The 20,927-nt window shown below is 42.8% G+C and overlaps 6 protein-coding genes across 6 annotated transcripts; 3 read left to right on the top strand and 3 right to left on the bottom strand.

Annotated features, from left to right (window-relative positions):
* Window positions 1-23: 23 nt before the first annotated feature.
* On the bottom strand, window positions 24-3,048 carry K450DRAFT_236039 (uncharacterized protein). Its single transcript, XM_051588189.1, has 8 exons — window positions 2,362-3,048; window positions 2,273-2,286; window positions 2,066-2,197; window positions 1,852-1,998; window positions 1,595-1,782; window positions 963-1,534; window positions 619-903; window positions 24-552 (listed from the first exon to the last, which is right to left on the bottom strand). The coding sequence occupies exons 1-8, from the start codon at window positions 2,621-2,623 to the stop codon at window positions 143-145; spliced, it is 2,010 nt and encodes a 669-aa protein (XP_051445803.1). The 5' UTR covers window positions 2,624-3,048; the 3' UTR covers window positions 24-142.
* On the bottom strand, window positions 2,658-8,222 carry K450DRAFT_286623 (uncharacterized protein; the record flags this gene model as incomplete). The annotated part of the gene is made up of 23 exons (XM_051593532.1): window positions 2,658-3,107; window positions 3,178-3,249; window positions 3,283-3,432; window positions 3,480-3,540; window positions 3,615-3,722; window positions 3,816-4,052; window positions 4,150-4,367; window positions 4,434-4,642; window positions 4,708-4,784; window positions 4,853-5,277; window positions 5,348-5,451; window positions 5,511-5,865; window positions 5,925-6,036; window positions 6,104-6,204; window positions 6,276-6,668; window positions 6,731-6,787; window positions 6,861-7,013; window positions 7,093-7,206; window positions 7,274-7,384; window positions 7,448-7,521; window positions 7,560-7,658; window positions 7,734-7,808; window positions 7,880-8,222. 23 exons carry the CDS (start codon window positions 8,220-8,222, stop codon window positions 2,658-2,660), a joined length of 4,098 nt encoding a protein of 1,365 aa, XP_051445802.1.
* Window positions 8,223-11,698: 3,476 nt separating this feature from the next.
* Window positions 11,699-14,312, bottom strand: K450DRAFT_236018 (uncharacterized protein). Its single transcript, XM_051588188.1, has 9 exons — window positions 14,084-14,312; window positions 13,905-13,990; window positions 13,744-13,843; window positions 13,649-13,677; window positions 13,336-13,587; window positions 13,120-13,271; window positions 12,985-13,044; window positions 12,706-12,905; window positions 11,699-12,174 (listed from the first exon to the last, which is right to left on the bottom strand). Exons 1-9 carry the CDS (start codon window positions 14,303-14,305, stop codon window positions 12,097-12,099), a joined length of 1,179 nt encoding a protein of 392 aa, XP_051445801.1. The 5' UTR covers window positions 14,306-14,312; the 3' UTR covers window positions 11,699-12,096.
* A 109-nt stretch (window positions 14,313-14,421) lies between these two features.
* On the top strand, window positions 14,422-16,178 carry K450DRAFT_236010 (uncharacterized protein). The gene is made up of 5 exons (XM_051588187.1): window positions 14,422-14,642; window positions 14,799-14,950; window positions 15,026-15,078; window positions 15,149-15,191; window positions 15,261-16,178. The coding sequence occupies exons 1-5, from the start codon at window positions 14,465-14,467 to the stop codon at window positions 15,816-15,818; spliced, it is 984 nt and encodes a 327-aa protein (XP_051445800.1). The 5' UTR covers window positions 14,422-14,464; the 3' UTR covers window positions 15,819-16,178.
* A 288-nt stretch (window positions 16,179-16,466) lies between these two features.
* On the top strand, window positions 16,467-18,768 carry K450DRAFT_236008 (uncharacterized protein). Its single transcript, XM_051588186.1, has one exon. The coding sequence runs from the start codon at window positions 16,730-16,732 to the stop codon at window positions 18,563-18,565; it is 1,836 nt and encodes a 611-aa protein (XP_051445799.1). The 5' UTR covers window positions 16,467-16,729; the 3' UTR covers window positions 18,566-18,768.
* Window positions 18,769-19,274: 506 nt separating this feature from the next.
* K450DRAFT_279733 (uncharacterized protein) lies at window positions 19,275-20,394 on the top strand. The gene is made up of 2 exons (XM_051593339.1): window positions 19,275-19,667; window positions 19,777-20,394. Exons 1-2 carry the CDS (start codon window positions 19,370-19,372, stop codon window positions 20,265-20,267), a joined length of 789 nt encoding a protein of 262 aa, XP_051445798.1. The 5' UTR covers window positions 19,275-19,369; the 3' UTR covers window positions 20,268-20,394.
* Window positions 20,395-20,927: the final 533 nt, after the last annotated feature.

Genomic DNA, 20,927 nt, shown 5'->3' with positions numbered 1-20,927 from the left:
CGGAAGCCACAAAGTCAACAATAAGTCTATTACGCGACAGGCAATTGAAGTGGTTTTGTTGTAAAAGATCTCTTGTAGACCGATGTCGATTCTATTGAAGAAGATCTCTAGTAGATGACGGATGAATTGCTAGTTGTTCCCATCATTTCCGTCGTAAAAGCCCAGCTTTTGCTCTCTCTTCAATCTCTAAAGCCGCTGCTCTGCGATTTTCAGCTTGCTTTCTCCAAATCTTGCCTTGTCCTTCTTGCATGCGTGCAAAAAGATTCATGGCCTGACCTTTGGTGAGCGATCCGTCAACAACCTTCATACCGAACCTTTTTCGAAGGACTTGTATTTGTGCCTCGGTAGCAGGCTCTTGTCGGAACTTGGCATTTCTCAGCACCCACTGGGAATTTTGGGTGTTCGACTTGTAATATGACTTGACGTACGTGTCGACTGCCTTGATCGCCTGATCTCGATTATCTCCAGTGATAGGTAGTTCCTGTGGCTTCGTATAGATCGATTTTCCATAGCGATTTGGTAACACTTTTCGCAGTTTCGCACCCCATATGCCTAAATCAGAGTAGGATATTGAGCGATCTTCAGTCACGATGGTTCATAACGTAAGAGTCTACTTACCATTTTCTTGTTCAACTTTAATGGATCCGTTTTTGACAGCTAGCACGTACGCTTGATCGCCAACAGCCACCCAGGCATTACGGCTCAGTTCGTACAAATCTTTGGAGCCTGAACAATCATCCATGACTTCAAACACGCTGTCGTATTCCGTGATGGTAAGGTGGGCCTTCGGTCGCTCGGACGGAAACTCAATATTCTCTGAATCATCAAGCCGAAGGTTCTTTGCCATTTGCTTGCTTTGCTCAATAATCAAAGCTTGTTTTTCGACCTCCAACAAATCAACATCTATATTTCTGATAGTTAGCAGGACTCCCACATGAAGCGGTAATACCAACAAAGCTCACCATCCAATGTCGTATTGACGTCCAGACCAAGCAGTGTAGGGATTGTGATAAGACCAGCACGGCCGGCGCGAGAGAAATTATCTACAAAGTCGATGACAAGACAATCCTTTTTGGATGGATGAAGTCGCATACCGCGCCCAAACATCTGCTGAAACAATGTACTTGATTTAGTTGGCCGTGCCATAAGGATGCAATCGATTCGAGGAATATCAGTTCCTTCCGTCAAAATGCCACAATTTACGAGTACGGGGCAGTCTCCGTTTCGAAACGCCTGTAAGGCTTCTTGACGTTCGACGGGAGAGGACTTGCTGGTGATAAAGCGAGCTTCAATATTCTGAGCTCTGAATGCGTTACATAATGATAAGGTATGCTCCATATCTACGGCAAACACCAGAGTCGATCTTCGGTTATCACTAGCTGCGTACTTCTCCCAACTTTTGATGATAATGTCGTTTCTGTCCAAGGTATTGATGGCCTTGGATAGTTCACTTTCTTTGAAATCGTTGTACCTCGTGCCGACTGAACTCAAGTCAACCTTGGTTTGCACCGTTGTCACTTTCATATTACATAACCTAGAGAGGTATCATCATTAGCATTGGCCAATTGCGCTACCATATGGGTGACCATCGTACCATCCTTCTTCCACCATTGTTAAAAAGTCGCGATGATACACAATGTGATCGAATACGCCTTGTAATCCAATTCCGTCATGCCTCCTAACAGTAGCAGAGCATCCCCAAACAAACATATCTGAGTCCTGATTGTTTGCATCAAAGTGCTGCAATATCAATTGATATGTGCGTGCCGCTGCATGATGAGCCTATTCAATACTGGGTTAGCTTTGTCGCAATATAAATCTGAGTTTCCGAGTTGGGCTGCTTAGGCTCACCTCGTCTATTAGAATGGCTTTGAATGCCTCCGGATCGTAGCGATCCAGTCTCTCCGAACCCGCTCGACCAAGCGTCGGTACAGAGGCCACTACCACATCTGCGCTGTCTATATCGGGCTTCAACCGACCTCTATCGATGACGACTTTCTACACCATATGTCAGAAAACCTAAGCATAAGCGTTCTATTCAGGGATTGGCAAGAGTTGCTCTTACCAAAGTTGGATTGATGGAAGATATCTGTCGCTGAGCTTGCTCTAGCAATTCTTCTCGATGTGCTAGCACGAGAGTTTTGGTAGCTTTTGGCGACCGCGCTGGAATTTTGGAAACCAAATTGGCCATTACAACCTAATTTTTAATACATGTATTATTATTTTGCTGCACGAAAAGTCAATTGATTACATATGGTTGCGAGGCACCTACTGTCTTCCCGCTGCCTTAAACGGTCATCAAAAGCAATCGTAAGTCTATGTAGTTCAAAACAAACAGTCGCTAAATATGTAAAGCCTTACCGACCGGAAGTGACACTACTTGTCTCTTCTTTCCCAGCTTGAGCTGATCCAAAGATGTTTGTACGCATTCTTCTTGATAAGATCGCAAGACTCTAACGGTTAGATTGTCCGAGCGAGCGACGTTCAATACACCGCTGGCATCTTGTCGACGCGCGTATACGGTATGGAAATTTCGAATGGAGATGGATGCATGGAACAAAGATTTATTACTAAAGTATATAAGTCTCGGTAGGCTTGCTATAGTTCGCAAGAGTGGAGGCATATAGAGGGGTTCCCGCTTAGGGCGTGGAACCGGTTCAGCGTAGCTTTTCAGGCATTGGACTGCTAATTGTTACTGAGCCAACTTCCAATTGCTCAGTCGACTGTTCGGTATCCGAGTAATTGCAAGAGAACATGGTACTTGCACCTTTGTGGGAGAGGGAAGATTGCTTTGAATGCGTGCTACTTTCGTCTGCGTTGTACATTGCTCCTTTACGATATCTTGCGCCTCGGTTATCGAGGGAAGAGCACAGTTTTGAGATGGAAGCCAATCTGTCTCCCACGTTTTGGTTACCCCATGCCGTTATCATGGAGGTCATTTTTGATAATTCCTTGGGTAAGTCGATGTTGTTCGGCGGTATAGGAATATCTTCCAGTGTTGTTTTAGGTAACTTTTCGAAAGCAAATTGTTCTGTAATTTTAGAATATGCATTATCAATATAGTCTCTGCTGTCGTCTAGCAAGTCGTCGCCTTCATCGGGTTGAACCTTTTTGAACAATTTGGTTTATAAGTTAGACATCTGCCGATCTCATTGCTTATAATGTAACCAAACTTACTGATACAAAGTTGATAAATTCCATCAGGCTTTTGGTGTTTTCCTTCAAGTACACTATGTGTAAGATTTGGTGCTGATTGTGATATCCATCCGAGTTGTTGCTTACCATAATAAACTGATGCAAAAATGACATCCATGGTTCTTTCAAACTTGGATCTACCAAGTTAGCGAGACTCATGAGACATTTTGCTAGTAATGTTAGGGATCTAGTTGTCTTGGCATCTGGTTGATCTGGTGTCGATATAGATGAGTTAGTCTGGTGCGTTTTTATAAAATCCTAAAGTTCCCTCACTTGCCTCGCACTAATCCAAATAGCCTTGGTGACGGAATAGCAGGGCAAATCAGCCTCAAAAATATAAATCCACTGAAACGAAGGGTTATTTGATTGTTACCAAAAACTTGTATTCTCACCCCATAACGTAATCCATTTTATCTTACCTGACGCAGTTGTAGCGGATCGTTTGACGGTTGCTTTCTTCCTCGTCGTCTAGGATAAACTTCTTGACAATAGCACAGCGTAAGTGTGAGAAAATTGACCGCAGCTGTCTGTTATATAGTTAGAGCGCAACCGAAATAAACAGTCAGTAAAAACGTCAGCAATGTCACCAAATGAACAGAGGTTTAAACCATGGTGCTTACAAGGGACATTTGCACTTTCCAAGCTCAATGCCTCTCCAGAGGGATCTAACGTATAGGAACAGTTGCTTCCAATTCTCTGAGATATTGGCTCCCTTAGGAGTTCGGGTTGGATCAACCTCAATGTGTGCCTTACTATCGATCAATGCACGTATGGTATCTCCAATAGTTTGCTCCAAAAAATTTCTACCAATCATCCTCATATAAAGATCTATGGCCTTGGTAAGCAGAGAGTTACCTCTGTAACAACATATCAGAAAACGCATTTTAACTCGACAATTCTTAGATTGGTTAAAGGTTACCTAAAGAGCGTGTTGGCATCATCTATGTCACATACAAGTGAGTTAGACTAACTTCACATTTCACCCTGGAGTTCAATTCATGGTACCAACCTGCACTGATACAAGAGACCTCATAGTCTATAAGAGATTTAATCCACGGTATCGATAGCCCTATGGCCTCATAGATGTTGAGAGCATTGGAAACAAAGGATTCCAAATCGGGGGCTTTTCGTGCAAGTTCGAAAGTAATATGATTGTCAAAGTTGGCCATTAGCTGGTACAGAGCACGTAAATTTGATGTAACAACATACACACCATCCATTATTAAATAGTTACTTACATCAATCAACGGTTTATATGAGCAAATGGGTAGAATGACTCTCTCCTCGAGTAAGGTTCCAATACGCAGTGAGCCGATGCAATCGGAATGGTGAACACTTAGTCCAGCCAAAGTTGCAAAAGCACCTTGTTTGTGCTCTTTTTGCACACGATACCATTCGCCCATCAGCTTATCCTGTTGAAGCTGTTCAACTGAAAGAGTCACCTTCCCTGTTGAAAGAAAAAACGGATGATCAGATACCGATGATAATACCTGCACAGAAAGTCATACTAACCGATTCTAGAGTCCTTTCCATACTTCGACTTGCTCACAAGCGTAACAGTGAGACCTTGAGCCACCTCTGGTAAGTTGCTACAGACGCTCATACATTAATTTGCTATGCGAGATTACTTGCATTATATAAAAATTTGCAATTGTACCTTAAACTAAAGTCCTCTTTCCATCCAGGTGAGGATGTCTTTTTTTGCATTCCAGTTATAGCCAAGACTTCATCTTCAACAGATAACTCGCAATACAACTCACTTGAACTTTCGCGATTTCCTCCAGAGATGTTTTTACCTTCGTAAACTCGTAAATACAATGTTCGCTCCAGGCGATATAAGAACGAGTCGGCATCGGCTTCTGCACCATTGACACATCCAGAAACATTGGGCTGGGCAAAAATCTTGAGCAAAGTAACCCAACTTCCTAATTCTTCTGCATTATCAACAGCCAGATAGATTGCTCTAATTGGCGAGGTTCGGATGGCAAAACAATGAAAGGTACTGAATACCGAATCAGACACTAGATAGATTTGGTTACGATTCAGATGCTGTATCATAACGGAATCCACCTGTCTGCATTCCTAAACACAGATATATGGGTAAGATTTTTATAGTTTTGCGTAATCGAGGGGGGTAGATCACACAACTTACTGGACCATCCAAAAGCTCAAATTTGTTATTCGACTTGAACCAACAGTGCAACTTCCGCCAGTAACTATTCTTGATGGAAAAGTTCTTGTCTTTGCGCACCTCTGCTGTTGATGTTAGACCCATGAAAAGTGCTTCCCAATCGTAACAGCCAAACTGAGCCTACCTCTCAGATATACACTTCCATGCTTGATGACATCGCCATCTATCCCGGGACCACGGCAAAAGCTTTTTCTGGATGTGACCATCGAGGCCATTGCATCTGTGGCATCAATTGAGAGGCTTGATAGCGAGAATGGGTGGAATTCGGTTGGTTTCTGTCGACCCATGGCGGTAAATATATTTTTTGCTCCGTGTTTGCTGTTTAAATAACCTATGTCGACGCTTGCGATTCCTGAATTTTCGGATACTGCCGAGTTGAAGTGATGTCCAGAGTAAGGCGCGCTGGAGACGGTTGAAAAGCTTGTTTTACGATTCATCGACATGGGCTTCACCTTTTGGCGGTTTCCATTTGCCTGACCCTAAACAGGAGGTAAGTATTGTATATGATATATGACTGATGATGAGGATTACTTCTTACCATTGGCATCATGGAAGACCTTGTGTCTTGTGGGCGAATATTTTGCCACATAGTCAGTGCTTGCATCCAGTCATAAAGCTCATTATCATAGTCGGTGTGTAACAGTACCTCCCTATAAACAGTGTTATGAAATCTGATATAGACAAATTTGAACCATAATTCAATTCAATGGTTCTTACTTTCCGTCAGCCGAGGTGACGCATATGACCTTTTCTCTATCCTCCACCAAAGGAATAATAGAAACAGTGCTGAACCGAATTTCTGATATCACCGTGTCATCCTGGGTGGCAAATTGTCAGAATCCCACTTTAGGTTAGTAATGCCAACAAACAAGCCGAACCATTTTCGCACCTGATCGTCTTCATATTGCATCAACCGGCCTTCAGGGGTCATCAGATAAAAATAGCGCCGTCTCCAAATCGATACATCGTTTTTCACGCTCTTCTTGTACATATAACCACGGATACTTGTCCGATTGATCATGGCCATATCCATTGGCGGCTGTTCATTTCGGGCGTATAAGTGGTTGGGCTGGGGTGATCTCGGAGTGACTGGAGGTGGTGAACTTGACACAGAGCCATAAGAACGGTCATTGTAATGAGTCGTCTGGTGCGTTACCGTATCTGAATGCTGATAATGGTAACCTTTGCATGATCTTCCATAGATTTTCTCTAAACACATTGCTCGCAGCTCTTCATAGTAAGTGCTAAGGCTTTTGTGAAGACGTTTTTCTTGCATCTCAAACTGTAGTAAAGTAAGAAAAAGAGAGCAATTGTTTAATGTCAATATACCATCAATTTATTTACCTCTTCAACCATGCTCACGTTCAGCTGGAGATTTGTATTGGCGGATGAATCAAGGGGCTAGGTTGTGTGGTACGTCCGTCAACAACGCTTATGAACGGTATGAACTAAGAGAAAAGCAGATTAAGCTTACCTTATTTGCCCTGCCATCTTCTGAGAATTCACCTGAATGCTTATTTTGAAGGAAATGATGGAAGCCTAGCTCACCAAAAGTCTGAAGCATGTCTTCCAGAAAACTTGAAGGTCCTCTGTGGAAATTGTGTACCAGCTGAATAACTTTAAGGATCTGTTGGATGTTTGATGCACAGTATATTAGTCACAAATTGTTTTTCTTCTGCAACTGATAAATTTTTGATTAAACTGACATCGTATCGCTCGTTGTGCTTTAGTAACCGGACTGTCCTTGTCAGTTCCCAAGAGTATTCAAAGGATACTTTGCACAGCTTTTCCTTCGAGGAGAATACTGCCAACGCATCTTCCTGAAAGGATCAAAAGGCGGTTAAAAATGCACTTCACAATTTTTAGGCTCCTCCATTCAATATTAACCTGGTAAGTCTTCATGGAGGCGACATCTGTTCTGTTGTTATTCACTAATTCATAGTGCTCTAGAGAAGTTTCGTATTCCGTCCGACTGGCTGTCACAGAGGGTGCCAATTTCTGTAAAGAGAATGAAGGTTCAATTATGGAACTATAGTTTTTGTCGCCCATATGTTCTCATACCTTTAGCATCTCTTCAGATTTCTTCTTTCTGTTTTGAAGATCTATTAAAAAATCCCACCTGATGTTAGCGGAGCCTAGACTTCAAATGATCGGCAGCACGGTGGCAATCTACCTTCCAAAAAATGAGTTAACGTTTCAGTAACAGAATTCTGACGTTCTTCAAACGTTTCCATCAAGTTGGCGACATTCGATAAGAGAGCGTCTGATTTTTCTGATGATGTGAAAATCTCAAGTCAGGACCCCTGCTGAAGTGTTGGGTTTCAACATTGTAAACTTTCATACAAACCTTCCAACTCAAAATATTTGTCGGTTATTAGATCTGAAATGGCCAATGCCAAAATCTGGACGGACTTTTCAAACACTTGTGACCGGACAAAATAAAGAGGCGTTAGGGCCACTCTAGCCATCCATTGCCGCCAAATCCGTACTTACATTTGCCAGCCTCAAACACTTCGGCAAGGGCGTCTGTAAACACTCCAGATTTTGCTATGGACGATTCATGGTCTGCAATATATTCTCGAAAGGCTGCAGAGTCATTGTATAGTTCATCGACAGGAATTAATTTTAGTTCCGGATGGTTGGATTCAGGTAATGATGATAATGAGCGGGAATGGGTTAAATTCTTATTTTGCGAGATTTGATTTAAGGAGTGCTCTTCAAAGAATGGGGGAGAGTATTTATCGTTAACATGGTTTGAGCGACTGTAGAGGAAATCGCGTCCTGCATAGGTGTTTGGCGGGAGCTGTACGGGTTGTGGTTGATGGAGAGTGTACATCAAAAAAAAGGTGAGGTAAAATGGAAAGGGAGCTATTGAATGCTGGGTCACCCCAACTGGTACTTTAGGTCGTTTTGCGACACCAGATTTTATTTGGACAGAAAAAAAAAGCAACTTCGAGGGATGGATTTCAATCAGGAGATGTGAATCGCTCACACAAGTACAGTAATGTAGAACCTCACGGAGAACGTCCAAGGAGTGAATTTTCGGGTTACAGGGTCAAGTCAACTAATGGCTAGTAAAACCATGGCAAATGGGAGACGACCTTGGATTTATGAAATATCTCATGTTAGTTATCGTGCCTTGTCCTAGATGGACGTTTCATTTTTGAAGATGTTTTCAAATGCGATCCTTTGTGAATTGAAGCCACGCTGCTCGCAAACTGTCGATCCCACACCATATCAAAAAAATAAAAAGGTCACACACAGTTGTTGATCTTGGCTGGTTTCAGCATTGACCCGCGCCTGCATGCGGCTTAAAACCATTAAACAGATTCTTAAACGATGGGCACCATCCATTTGACGAAATGAGGGTAACATTGTTTAGTTTGCTTTATGAACTACCTATACCTGATTCGATTTTTACATTACTGTGAAGATTATCAGGTCCCTCCTTCGAGGGTAATCGTGATAAAAAAAAATCATTGAGTAATCTCTATGGTGCTAGGTAAATTCCATGCGTGGTCATTGTTTTTTCTACGTGCAGTGGTGATTGTTCGGAAGTCTTGACAAATATATTGTATTCAAGCGCACATTTTATTTTTTCTGCTTCTGTCTCCAAACTTACACCGTCTCAAGTCCCCAATTTTGAAGGGGGTTGGACAGGGGTCATATCGCCTTGTAACACACTTTGTTTTTTGGCATCGCGCCTTCCCAGCCATTATCTTTCTTTCCTCGTCAACAACAAATTCATATTACTGCTGTTATTGAAGTCGTAGCACTATATCTCAAAGCGATATCAACTTCTCTTCAATCTTTTTTTACACAAATCAGTCGACCGGCTGAGGCGCATGAGTTTGTGCACTAACGTCTATGATAGCGGCTGCTTGTAGTTTTATCCCAGCCATTATATCGAAAAGTTCATGGAGGCGATTGCATCATTTCAGTCATTAGCTCAGGCTAAACAACATGAAGGACAACCCAAGGTACAGCCTTCTTATTGAGATTTTTGTTGACAATGAATTGCGAAAATATGACAGTAACAGTGAACCTCTTCGTGGTCAGCAAGCATATCGTCTGTATATAAAAGCTGTGTTACTGATTTGTGAAGAGTTAAAAAAAGTCGCTTTTCCTGATGAAAGTAGGTAAATAGTTAAGGTTTGGTAGGACGCGACTTCCTCACGTAAACTGCATCTAAAAAACTTTTTCCCTTCAAGTGATTTTATCCACCTCCAGCCCTTCTTCAGAATGCTTCGCTTTAGCACGTCAGTGTTTACAGAGCGCTGAATCCATCAAAAACACATTATGCAACACAAACATCCAAAACATGTCGAGCATACCACTATCACCATCTCCAAAGTCACCACCGCCTGTGCCGCCCAAACCGAAAATATTGAAGAGGAAGCCAGTCGACACGTCCCTGGTAAATTTACCAACTAAACCACAGGGTATATTTATGCAGAGGAGCTTATCAACTGGACGAGGATATTTGGGTACGCCAAAACTGAATATTCCACAGTTTCAAGTGACAATTCCGGAGAGTAGCCTGGACCCTTCGACTCCGTTTCAAGAAAGCCCAGAGTCCATTGTGTTCGACAAATCTGACAACCATACGAAACCAGAACCTCCTCGACATCAAGCAGCTATGGTATCCCCTCAAGGTACGTCTGGGAAACGATAAGTGAATATTGACATGATGGGATACTAGATTGATGATTTGATAATATAGGATCTGTAGCGACGTTGAGGCGAAAACTAGATACTGTTATTTATAGACGAGCGTCCTCGCCCAACCTCGGAAGACCGTCTCCGCAGCACTCAGCGTTGAATGGTCGACGAGCCAGCACGATCAAAGGCATGCTGTCGATCCCTCACTTATCGCGAGGAGAGAATCGAGCCATTGACAAGAGTGCACAAAACTCAAATCTTGCTTGGTTTTCTCTTGACAGTCTAGCAAACTCGTCTTTCCACTTTGACAATTCTGTTGATGTATCACAAACCGTACCTGCGCAAATGTTACAGGAAGATAACCTGATAGTTCCTGGTACGCAAAGGAGCAACGACAACATACCGAAAATACCAATCCCCCCACTACAGGTCGTTTATAAGCACTTTCAAGATCAAGACGCAGCATTGACTGATAGATCTGAGAGTGATTCATACGAAAACAGTGCCACCGCTTCTTATATACCCGAACAAAAGCTGCATCTGCTAGTTCAAAGATCCGATCCGGGTGACGGTGATCCATCGCAAAAGAAGGCATACATTCCAGATCATAAAGTAATTATCAATCAGTTGCACACCCTTAATGTGTCGGCAGCTATGGTTCAATCCATTCTGCAATTCCGTCCAAATATGGTAGCCTATCAGCTTACACTGATTGATTCCTCAATCTTCCGTGCTATTCGAACCGACGCTTTGATAGAACATAGCGCAAAGGCTCCTCACCCCAATATTGTAGCGTCGACGGATTTCTTCAATTATCTCACAAGATATATAGAGCATTGTATTCTTCTTCCACAAGAGGCGTCAGTGCGGGCCCAACATGTTAACCATTGGATTAAGATCGCAAGTAAATGCTTAGAACTTCGAAATTTTCAAACATTGAAAGCCATCGTGTCTTCCCTCGGTACACCTCCCATCCAACGGCTGAAACGGACATGGTCATTTATACCCAAAAAGAGTTTAGCAAGATTAGACATGCTAAATAGCATCATGTCTGAAAGTTGCAATTATCGTAGATACCGCGATAGAATACGCAACATGTTGGAAATCGAACAGAAGTCAGCGGATGTTCTCAGAGTTACAAAGCCGATCGTTCCATTCCTTGGGACCTTCATACACGATGTAACGTATATCATTGCCTTCATCAAGAGCTATCGTGGGCCAGCACCTGCTACCAGTATTTCCACACCTACAACACGATCCAAGAGTAAGGATGCAGTAGCACATAAGATGGAGTCGATGATGGCACCGTCCGACATATCTGCTACCGAGAAACTGATGCTGAAGCAAGACCAGCGGTTTGTAGAACTGGCTCGCAACTTTGAGTATTATCAAAAATGCCCAGATTACTTGCCATCGATTCCATCTCAATTCGTAAAGTCCATGTATAAATCAAGGAGAACCAGGCTCTCTGATGCCCTTAAAAGCGCTTCTAACAACAAGCTTGGTCTTCCAACCTCTGAGGACGATAAGGAAGATATGCCGGTGCCAATGCAACAAGTCGTCATAACACAATATTTGGTGAGTGTATAGATGCAAGAAAGGTAACCTTCGCTCATATGAAATTGGAATATTGATGAGTTTGATTTTCAGCTCACGAGATCTTGGGTTGCTGAAAAAGTCATCGATGAGCTTAGTATGACCCGAGAACCATCCCAAAAGCCGCGTAGCAACTCGGAAAGTTCAACACAGCTCACATCGTCCTACAACTCTAACACCACTACTATGAGTGCTAGCAGCACAAGCTCAATCATTACGTTCAAGACTAGCAGTCTAGGCGGTTTTCGTAGCAGTTCTGGTAGTTACGACAGTGACAACCCCTGTACCAGTGGAGACGACCCTATGCCTGCTGCGGATAAGGTGAAAGGTGATGCTTCTCCAAAATGTACAGCTGTGGTCACAGAAGCCTCTGCTTCCTCTGAAAGGAAGGAAAACAAGAATTTATGGTCTTTTACCTGGAAGAGAGGGTCTGTGGATGACTCGCAGGATAGTCACGAAGGACACTTAACTACAAGTAGCCAATCGGAACTTGAAGTCAAGGGTCGATCCATGATATGGTCCGATGAATTTTGGGAAGGACGCACAATGGATGAACCAGAATCGAATGTACAGCGAGGTGATTCAAAAAACGAGAATAAGGCGCCGGGTATCAATTTATTACGTTCAAACTACACACTTTCGTTACCCAAACCGCAATATCCAAGAAGTCACTTGGACATTGTCTCTGCCGGTCCTACACCGCCTTGGTCTTTCAACCGCACCACAGGCGATATCAAGTCACGGAATCCTCTAATGGACACTGTGGCACCATGGCAGCCGGTTGATGAGCCAGAACCGATTTGAAATTAGGGCAAATGAAGTTCGGGTATGCAAGCTTCAATGGACTTGTCATTTTAGAACCCAAAAATGTCGTCAATCTCATCCTTTCTGGATCCTTTCGATTTCTTATCCGAGGTTGACGCCTGCTGCACCTTCGTCTTCACCTTTTCTTTCATTTCAGCTTTTCCATTGTTTGATAATGAGCTGCTGCTTGCGCTCTTCTTTTGGCTCTTGGCGCCGTCATTGTATTTAACTTGTTCATTTGCTGCCATCTTTCGTTTCTTTTTCTTCTTTTGCTTTTCCGCTATAGACACCGCGTCCTTGACAACCACATAAGGTTCATCCTCATCCTTTGACTTTCGCTTCATACCCGTCTTCTGCTTCATTTCGTGAGCATTCTCTTGCGATGTAGAATTCGGTTCCGATATCACTTTGATTATGTTTTCCTCTTCAGCAACTGTATCATCACGGAGCACAATTTCTGAATATAGATGTAATTATTTTCATAAATTGTAAGTATGGCGGTGACAAGAATTCGCAATGTGCGTGAATGTATATACCTCCATAATCCATTGGCTTGCCTTCCATTTTGGGTTCAGTGGAATCCCGGGTCAATATTTCTAAACCAAACAAAACTCTTCCATCAGAGGACGAATTTACCTACTCCATATTGAATCATGCAAATTACTACAAACCTCCATAATCTTCCATAGCAATATCTCCTTTAAGACCATTTTCTTTTGCAATTCGACTCACTGTATCTTCTATCGACGTGTCCAAAAAAGTTTCACGGATATCAGCTGAAACATTTCCAGACTCAAGATGAACAGGTTTGAATTCAGATATTCTGGAAGCAGGATATATAAGCCATTATTCAAAGGTGATGTATGTTCGTATCAGACCGCACTTACCGTCGCTGGCTAAACTCCCCAGACGCCTTCTTCCTCGCCTGTTTCATGGTGGTTTTGTCAATGTCTGAATAAGAAAGCGATGTGTTCTTTGTGTCGGTAGGGAACTTTTGCTTCCAGTCTATCATAAGGTCATAATAGTCGTCTATTTCAACACCCCATTGTTTACAAGTTAGAAACGTCCTGCTACAGAGCCCCATAATGACCAGCGTTAGAGGGATAAAGTATTTCTTGTTCAGGAGATGCTGGTGTGCTCTGTTAACAGGGTTAGTGGTGGAATGTTCGCTTTGGTGTAATATATATGATAGTTAGCTACCTATATGTCTCAATAGAAAGCACTTGAATCTATTCGAGATACCTCGCATTAGTAAAGAGTTTTTAAGTAATCCTTTTCTTGATTTTCAAACTTGCCCGATCTATCAACAACGCTGCCGATATTATTCTATGCAGGCTGTAATTGGCATATTCGAGAGTTGGTGATGTTGTAGGATTTCCTTTGCATTTTGCAAGACTTAGAGAAAATGAGTGGATGTCTTATATTGATGTGTACCCTTCTTTTGAAAATTTCTTACGGTGTTTCGTTATAGAATGAAGTATACAGCTTTGCTACCTCAGCCGACGGATTAATTTCTTTCAGCCGTTTCATCAATCTCCGCACCTACAAATTGTATTACCAAAACCCAAAAAAGATCAATACCAACATCAAGTCCAATGAACACAAGTCATAAAGATATATCTATCTTAAACATACCTCACCGAATTTCTTAAAGTAATGGGACTGTCTGTGCTGGTTGACGTTCTTGTAGTATATCCTATCCCATATGGCCAGTTCTAACCAAAAGTCTTGTTTCCGAGAAGCCTTAACAAAAGCCGAAAGTTTTCGCATATTGAAGGGGTCATCGTCTGAATTGGGTGGAGTGGATGCAATTCTGACCGGACATTCAGGCATGTCACGGTCTAGTATGGTCGGCATAGCGGAGGAAGGGAAAGCAACCATGGACTCAAAAAATTTGGGACGGCTTTTCTTTCGGAGGCTGAGCATGATGTCACGACAGGCCTGGCAGTGGGGGGCTACCAAAGAAATTTTGACTTTGACGTGGAACTACGATTCGCTACTTTCCTTTGATTTGCAATGTCTGTACCTGCCTATCAGCCCTTCTCTCCACTCGGTATTCCGCAAAAGCAGCAGGAAAAGACCCAATATTCCCCATGGAACCCCATGGGCTGGTACAGCTCCGTTAATTCCTACAGACAGCGCCTCAACTTGCCCAATCCCGGCAAATTTGAGAGACTGCACTTTGAAACAAAAGGTTGGTCTCCACTGATCCATCCATTACGCCTTTACGCGATCTACCATCGACGTGATCGCAGCAATAGCATCCTACTTATTTGTTTTACGCGCATTGACATTGGCTAATCTAATATACTTTTTCTCTTTTGTTTTCCTTTCATTTCTATTCTTCCAGACACTTTCTTGACCAACTATATTTTCGATGGTGCACAAGCCAACATTATTAAGGAGCTCTCCGGAAACTTCCATGTTCAACATCAGTTCTCCCTTGGCTCTCAAGTTGCTCCCCCAATGTATAACTTCATGGCTGGTTATACTACCGAGAGAGTGAGTGATTTATTTACATTTTTGATGAGCGCCAACCCGGAAACGAAATCATGCTAACGACAAAATCTAATCTAGACCATGATGCAAGGTACTATGGACAATGATACCAACATGAACGGTACCATTAGGTAAAGGTTATTGGGCGTGATAGTTAAAGGTGTAGACACTCCGTCTTATGCTCTCTGATATTTCTTATAGACACATGTGGAGCCCTAGCTCAATGACCAAGATTGTTGGACAGGTAATGAGTTTGGGCGCATACTCTTTGGTCACCGGCCATAGTATACTGACTGTTCTACATCGTTTATAGTTCACCAATACCCCTGGACACTCCATGATTCAATTGGAACAGGATTATATTGGAACTGACTTCTCTGCCAACGTCAAGGCAATGAACCCCAGTCCCTTGGAATTTACTGGTATCTATATGGCATCATACCTTCAATCCCTCACCTCTAATTTTGCTGTTGGTTCGGAATTCGTTCTCCAACGCCCTACTACCGAGATTGAAGAGTCTATGATGTCCCTTGTGGGCAAGTATACCGGCAAAGACTTCGTCGCTACTGCCCAATTCCAGGGTGTTGGAGTTGTTCAAGCTACCTACTATCAGCGCATCAACGAGAAGGTCGACTTTGGTGTCGAGCTCAACTTGGTTGCTCAAGGTGGCAGACGAGAAGCCGTTGCTACTGTTGGTGGTAAATTTGATTTCCGACAAGCTACTTTCCGTGGACAAATCGATACGACTGGTCGTACTTCTGCTGTTTTGGAAGAAAAGATGGCACCTGGTTTCTCCTTCCTTGTGAGCGGTGACTTGGATCATATGAAGGGTCAGAGTAAATTCGGTGTTGGTATTATGCTATCTGCTTAGAAGAAAAAACCTATCTCCTTCTTTTCTCCCTTTTCCCTCTTGTGTATTATTGCCACTTGCTTTGTGAAAAAAGTCCCAATTTTTTTCGAATATATAAAAGACATACAAGCACTTGATTTAGACAAATACATAATCCTGCGAATGTGCATCTATGGACTTGCAGAAGGGGATGATGCCTGAGTTGTAAGCTAATGTAAGGCTTATCGGTGGCAATTCGCGGGAAATCCAAGTGAACGGTGCCGGTAAGACGTTATAAGTTTACGTTGAAGACGAAATGTCATTCCACAGATGAATTAACGTCTGTTTGGCTTGCGAATGATAGCGAGGTAGTTTGAGAATTAAGTATGGGGAAGAGAGGTTTTGCCATATGACCAGCCATCCCGCTGAAACCATTACTTGGTCTAAAGCCATTGGATGACTAATGGAGGTGATAGCTGCTAATAAGCACAGCTATAGAATTAAGCAATCAAACACAAGAGATTATAACTGCTATTCAATGCCTGCCTGAGACGTAGCAAAGATGGTTCCTTCCATTTTCGAAGAGACTCCTGGTAGGACGCTTTATTTGCGGAACTGGTGGTTCTCATTGGCCAAAGTCAAAGATGAGAAGAAAAAAATTCAGTCCGCCAGGCTCAAAAGTCAGGTCTGACCGTTTTTTGCAATCTCATTCTTCTCACACTAATGGAGCCAGACGACGAAAAACCATTTCAAGATTCGCAAAATAATACTCCAGTACAACGATTTCTCGCTAGACATGTGCCTACGCAGCTGGCGAATCCCCGAAAACTCTGTTATCGGCATAGACCTGATCTAGCTCGCCTACGAGGGCCAGACGAGTACAACTTTACCGATGTTCAAAAGGTAAATGTCGGTAATTTGCACAGTCAATTAGAGATTTCTCGCCAACTAATATGCTCTTCGTTTTTAAACAGCAAATGGACAAACTTCGATGTACAGACAAGGCAGCGATAACGCATATTTGGTCATTATTCAGCGCCGCACCTCCTCAGCAACGAATACTCATATTGCAAGGTTTATTGTCCACGTGCTGCATGCCTCAATTATCTTTTCTACATGATGCTGTCCAACCGCTGCTTCGAATTGATTTTATTGCCGTTCTTCCTAGCGAAGTTTCACTGAAGATACTATCATTTCTGGATGCGAAATCATTGTGCCACGCAGCTCAAGTAAGCAGGACATGGAAATCATTAGCTGATGACGACGCAGTATGGCACCGCATGTGCGAACAACATATCGATAAGAAATGCACAAAATGCGGATGGGGCCTACCCTCACTTGTCAAAAAAAGGACAACTAGGACGAATATGCGAAAAAGAGCGCTGATCACTAATAGTTCGCCACAACCTGTACATATGGCATCATATGCTAATGCTCCGCTCCGCAATACGTGTGGGTCAGACGAGACTTGGGAATCCCAAACTACAATATTAGCCTCAACATCGTCAGACTTACCGTCTTCGAGTGAAGCTTCATCGGAACGAGAAGTCAAGCGACCAAGAATCGAAAGTCCACAAGTGTCTGATTCTCAAGAGGCTTCCACCCCACCGCCTGTATCACACGATGTTGTCACTATACCAGCCCAAGTACAACGTCCATGGAAAGATGTTTACAGTGAACGTCTCATCATTGAACGAAATTGGCGACGTAACAAATACAACATGCGGATATTGTCAGGACATACCGACGGCGTAATGTGCCTTCAATTCTGTGACACCAGCAACATTTTGATAACCGGTTCCTACGATAAAACCGTCCGTATATGGAATCTAGAAACTGGAGAAGTCATTAGGGTTCTAACGGGTCACACTCGATGTGTGCGAGCGTTACAATTCGATGATGCCAAGCTAGTGACCGGGTCCATGGACCATACTTTAAAAATATGGAGCCTTCAAACTGGTCAATGTATTCGTACTTTGGAAGGCCATACCGATGGCATCGTCAGCCTACACTTTGACTCGCGCATTCTCGCCAGCGGCTCAGTGGACACCACCATCAAGGTCTGGAATTTTGAAACGGGTGAATGCTGTACGCTTCGTGGTCATACCGACTGGGTCAACAGTGTTCGCATCCATCAACATTCCATGATTGTATCAGGCAGCGACGATACAACCATACGATTATGGGATTTGAATACACGAACTTGCATTCGAGTGATACAAGGTCATGTTGGACAAGTCCAAGTAGCTATTCCTTCGGGTCCTGGTTTCACCCATCGATTTATTGAAGTGCCAGTCGCTCGACCTGATATGGTTCAGCATCAGCAGCTTCATTATTTACGACAACAGCAGCATTTACAACAACAACAGCAACAGCGACGAAGACAGCTCACTGATTTTAGTCCTATTTGTACCGTTGATAACGCCAATGAACAAGTCGACCCATCTAGCGATGAAGATAAATCTGAAGCAAGATCAGATCAGCCGATCATTATCTCAGGATCTTTGGATAACACCATCAAGATTTGGTCCATGGTCGGTGGTCAATGCCTTCGAACCTTGTTTGGCCATGTGGAAGGCGTTTGGGCACTTGCCTATGACAAACTTCGAATCGTGTCTGGCTCGCATGATAATTCTGTCAAACTGTGGGACATGGAAAGTGGACGATGTATTCACACACTTGAAGGTCATCGTGGGCCAGTCACCGCCGTCGCTCTTAGCGATATGAAAGTCATTAGCGCCTCAGACGATGGCGATATCAGAATTTGGGACTACGGAGTACAAGCTTAACGCAACAGTAATTAGTCTTTTAGAATCTAGACACCAGCGCAATACCCTTTTTCATTCAAAAGCTCAACTCCATTCTTGTTTTCCTTTATATAACCAAGATTTGTCTTCTTCACTCCCTAATGTTCATTACAAAAATAAAAAAATAAAAAAAAATCATGAAAATGACCAGAATTGGCCCATTGCAGATGGCCATTTAGTCAGCCAATCAAAAGTCGTCTAGAGCAACAAATTCATGAAGACTATGATGATATAAAGTTTAATTGATAGATGACATTTTTAAAAGAAACAAGTGTACGATCAATAAGTGAAGAATAAAACTACAGATGCTAGTTCCACTCCTCGGATGGAGTCCTGCGTCGAATCTTTCACATAGCTTGTTTTAAAAGCTGGTTCTCTGCAAAGTCCATGGTGGCAACAGCTTGTTGGCGGAGATTCAATGTCAATGCGAGGAACGGAGCATTACATTGGTGTAGTCTGCACTAACTGGATATCTTTTGACACGATAACAAGGGAGTGAATTCATGTAATGGTAGAGGGAAAAGTGAACGGATAAGTGGTTGTTACGATGTGGATGGTGTTTTCCTTGGGTTGTCGAAGCGTCAAAGTAAGTTAGCAATGGGCCGCCTCCATAAAGCAGCAATGGTCCGGGACTGAACTATCATACTTTTTATTTATGAAGAGGTAGCTTCTTTCCTTAAACCCGGTTTCTCTCTTTTTCTCTTTTTAAACCAAACGGACATAGCCACCGCTTTTTCTCTTCCTTTTGTAAGAAAAACGACCCTGACGGCACCCCGGAAAAGAGTTATGTCACAGACATACCCATTCGAGTCATTCATCTCCTCTCTGAACGTTGAAGTTCCAGAGACAAATGACCTAAGCGAACAGGAACTTGCTGATGAGTTAGCCATCTTTGCCAACGCTCAGTTTACCTTTGATATGCCCCCTGGTATGGGTATCCAAGACGACAAACCTATGCCACCTGAACAACACCACCGTTACAGCTACCAACACCAACACGAACTTGTGCTTGGCCATGTTGCCAAGCTTAAGCAAGACCAGCAGCAAAATGGTGGTTCAAAATCACAAGAACTTCACCCCATAGGTAAGATGTTATCCTTGACATGCGAGTGATTGTCAGTTTGTGATTTATCACGGTTCTCATTTTTCTGCTTTATTTCTATTTTTTCACAACTTTCTTATGTGTGACACAGTCGATCACCAAGGTTACCAGCCTAATGAATTTTCTATGCCTCAAACTTTAAACAGCAATGGCCCATACCTTCCTGTGGGTGCTTCGATGTCTACCATGTTGACCAGTGCGCAGCATGCCGAGCACGCCAATGTTTATAAGCAGCAACTGACCGTGAATACTAACCACGACAGTGCTACTTCATCGCCCGCCAACTCGGCTCCTAACACACCTATCAGTGAACATCCATCGAAGGACGATCAACGAGGCATTGTTGGCGACGACGATAAGCGACGTCGCAACACAGCGGCTAGCGCTCGTTTCCGTATCAAGAAGAAGCAGCGCGAGCAAGCTTTGGAACGCACGGCAAAAGAAATGACAGAAAAGTCCGATCGTCTTGAATCCCGCGTCAAGGAGTTAGAACTGGAAATCAAGTGGTTGCGCTCTCTTTTGTTAGAGAAGGATTCTCGTCAATCTGAAACTACCGATTCTGATGCTAAGAAAGATCATTAAAAACGGAGGAGCCACGTCTCTGATGTTGTTATAAATAGTGTTTTCCATTTGCCTTTTTTTTCCCTCGTTTTTTATTTTGCAATGTCCATATATTATGAATTTGAAATTGTTGCTTTGAAACACTCGCTCTGAATGTTATCAAAATTGCCTTGGCATCTTGTTGATGAGGAAGACCCTTATTGTCACTATGACCCCCCAGCCATGCGTGGCAGGCAACAAAGTCATAATGCATACTGCGCGCAAATTGGTTCGTAAGATCATTAATATCATTTAGATGGAAATGGTAACAATGCCCATTGAATACTATAGATTGGGCTCGACGAAATAGGTGCGACGAAAAAAAAATCTAAAGAAAATCAATTAGGCTCAAAAGCACACATTCTAAAGTAGCCGTGCTTTGGCCATAAAATAACAGCTTTAGGAGAAATTGTTCTTACACCATGTCATTTCATTCCCGGTAAACAAAGACACATTGGTGTTGCATGTCTCGTAATTAGTTTCCAAAAGTTAAAAAAGAAGAAAATTGCAAAAAGTAATTCGAAACACGAATAATAAAATGGTGTGCACGCACTGGAAGCCACAAGTTTCAATTTCATAAAATAGATGGCAATTTACGTAGGTGGTGGTGGCTACGGCACATCTCGAAATATACGTTAGCAT

This window comes from Umbelopsis ramanniana (assembly GCF_025399195.1).
Source record: "Umbelopsis ramanniana AG unplaced genomic scaffold K450scaffold_19, whole genome shotgun sequence".
NCBI classification, from domain to species: domain Eukaryota; kingdom Fungi; phylum Mucoromycota; class Umbelopsidomycetes; order Umbelopsidales; family Umbelopsidaceae; genus Umbelopsis; species Umbelopsis ramanniana.
This window is presented reverse-complemented; position numbering and strand designations above follow the sequence as displayed.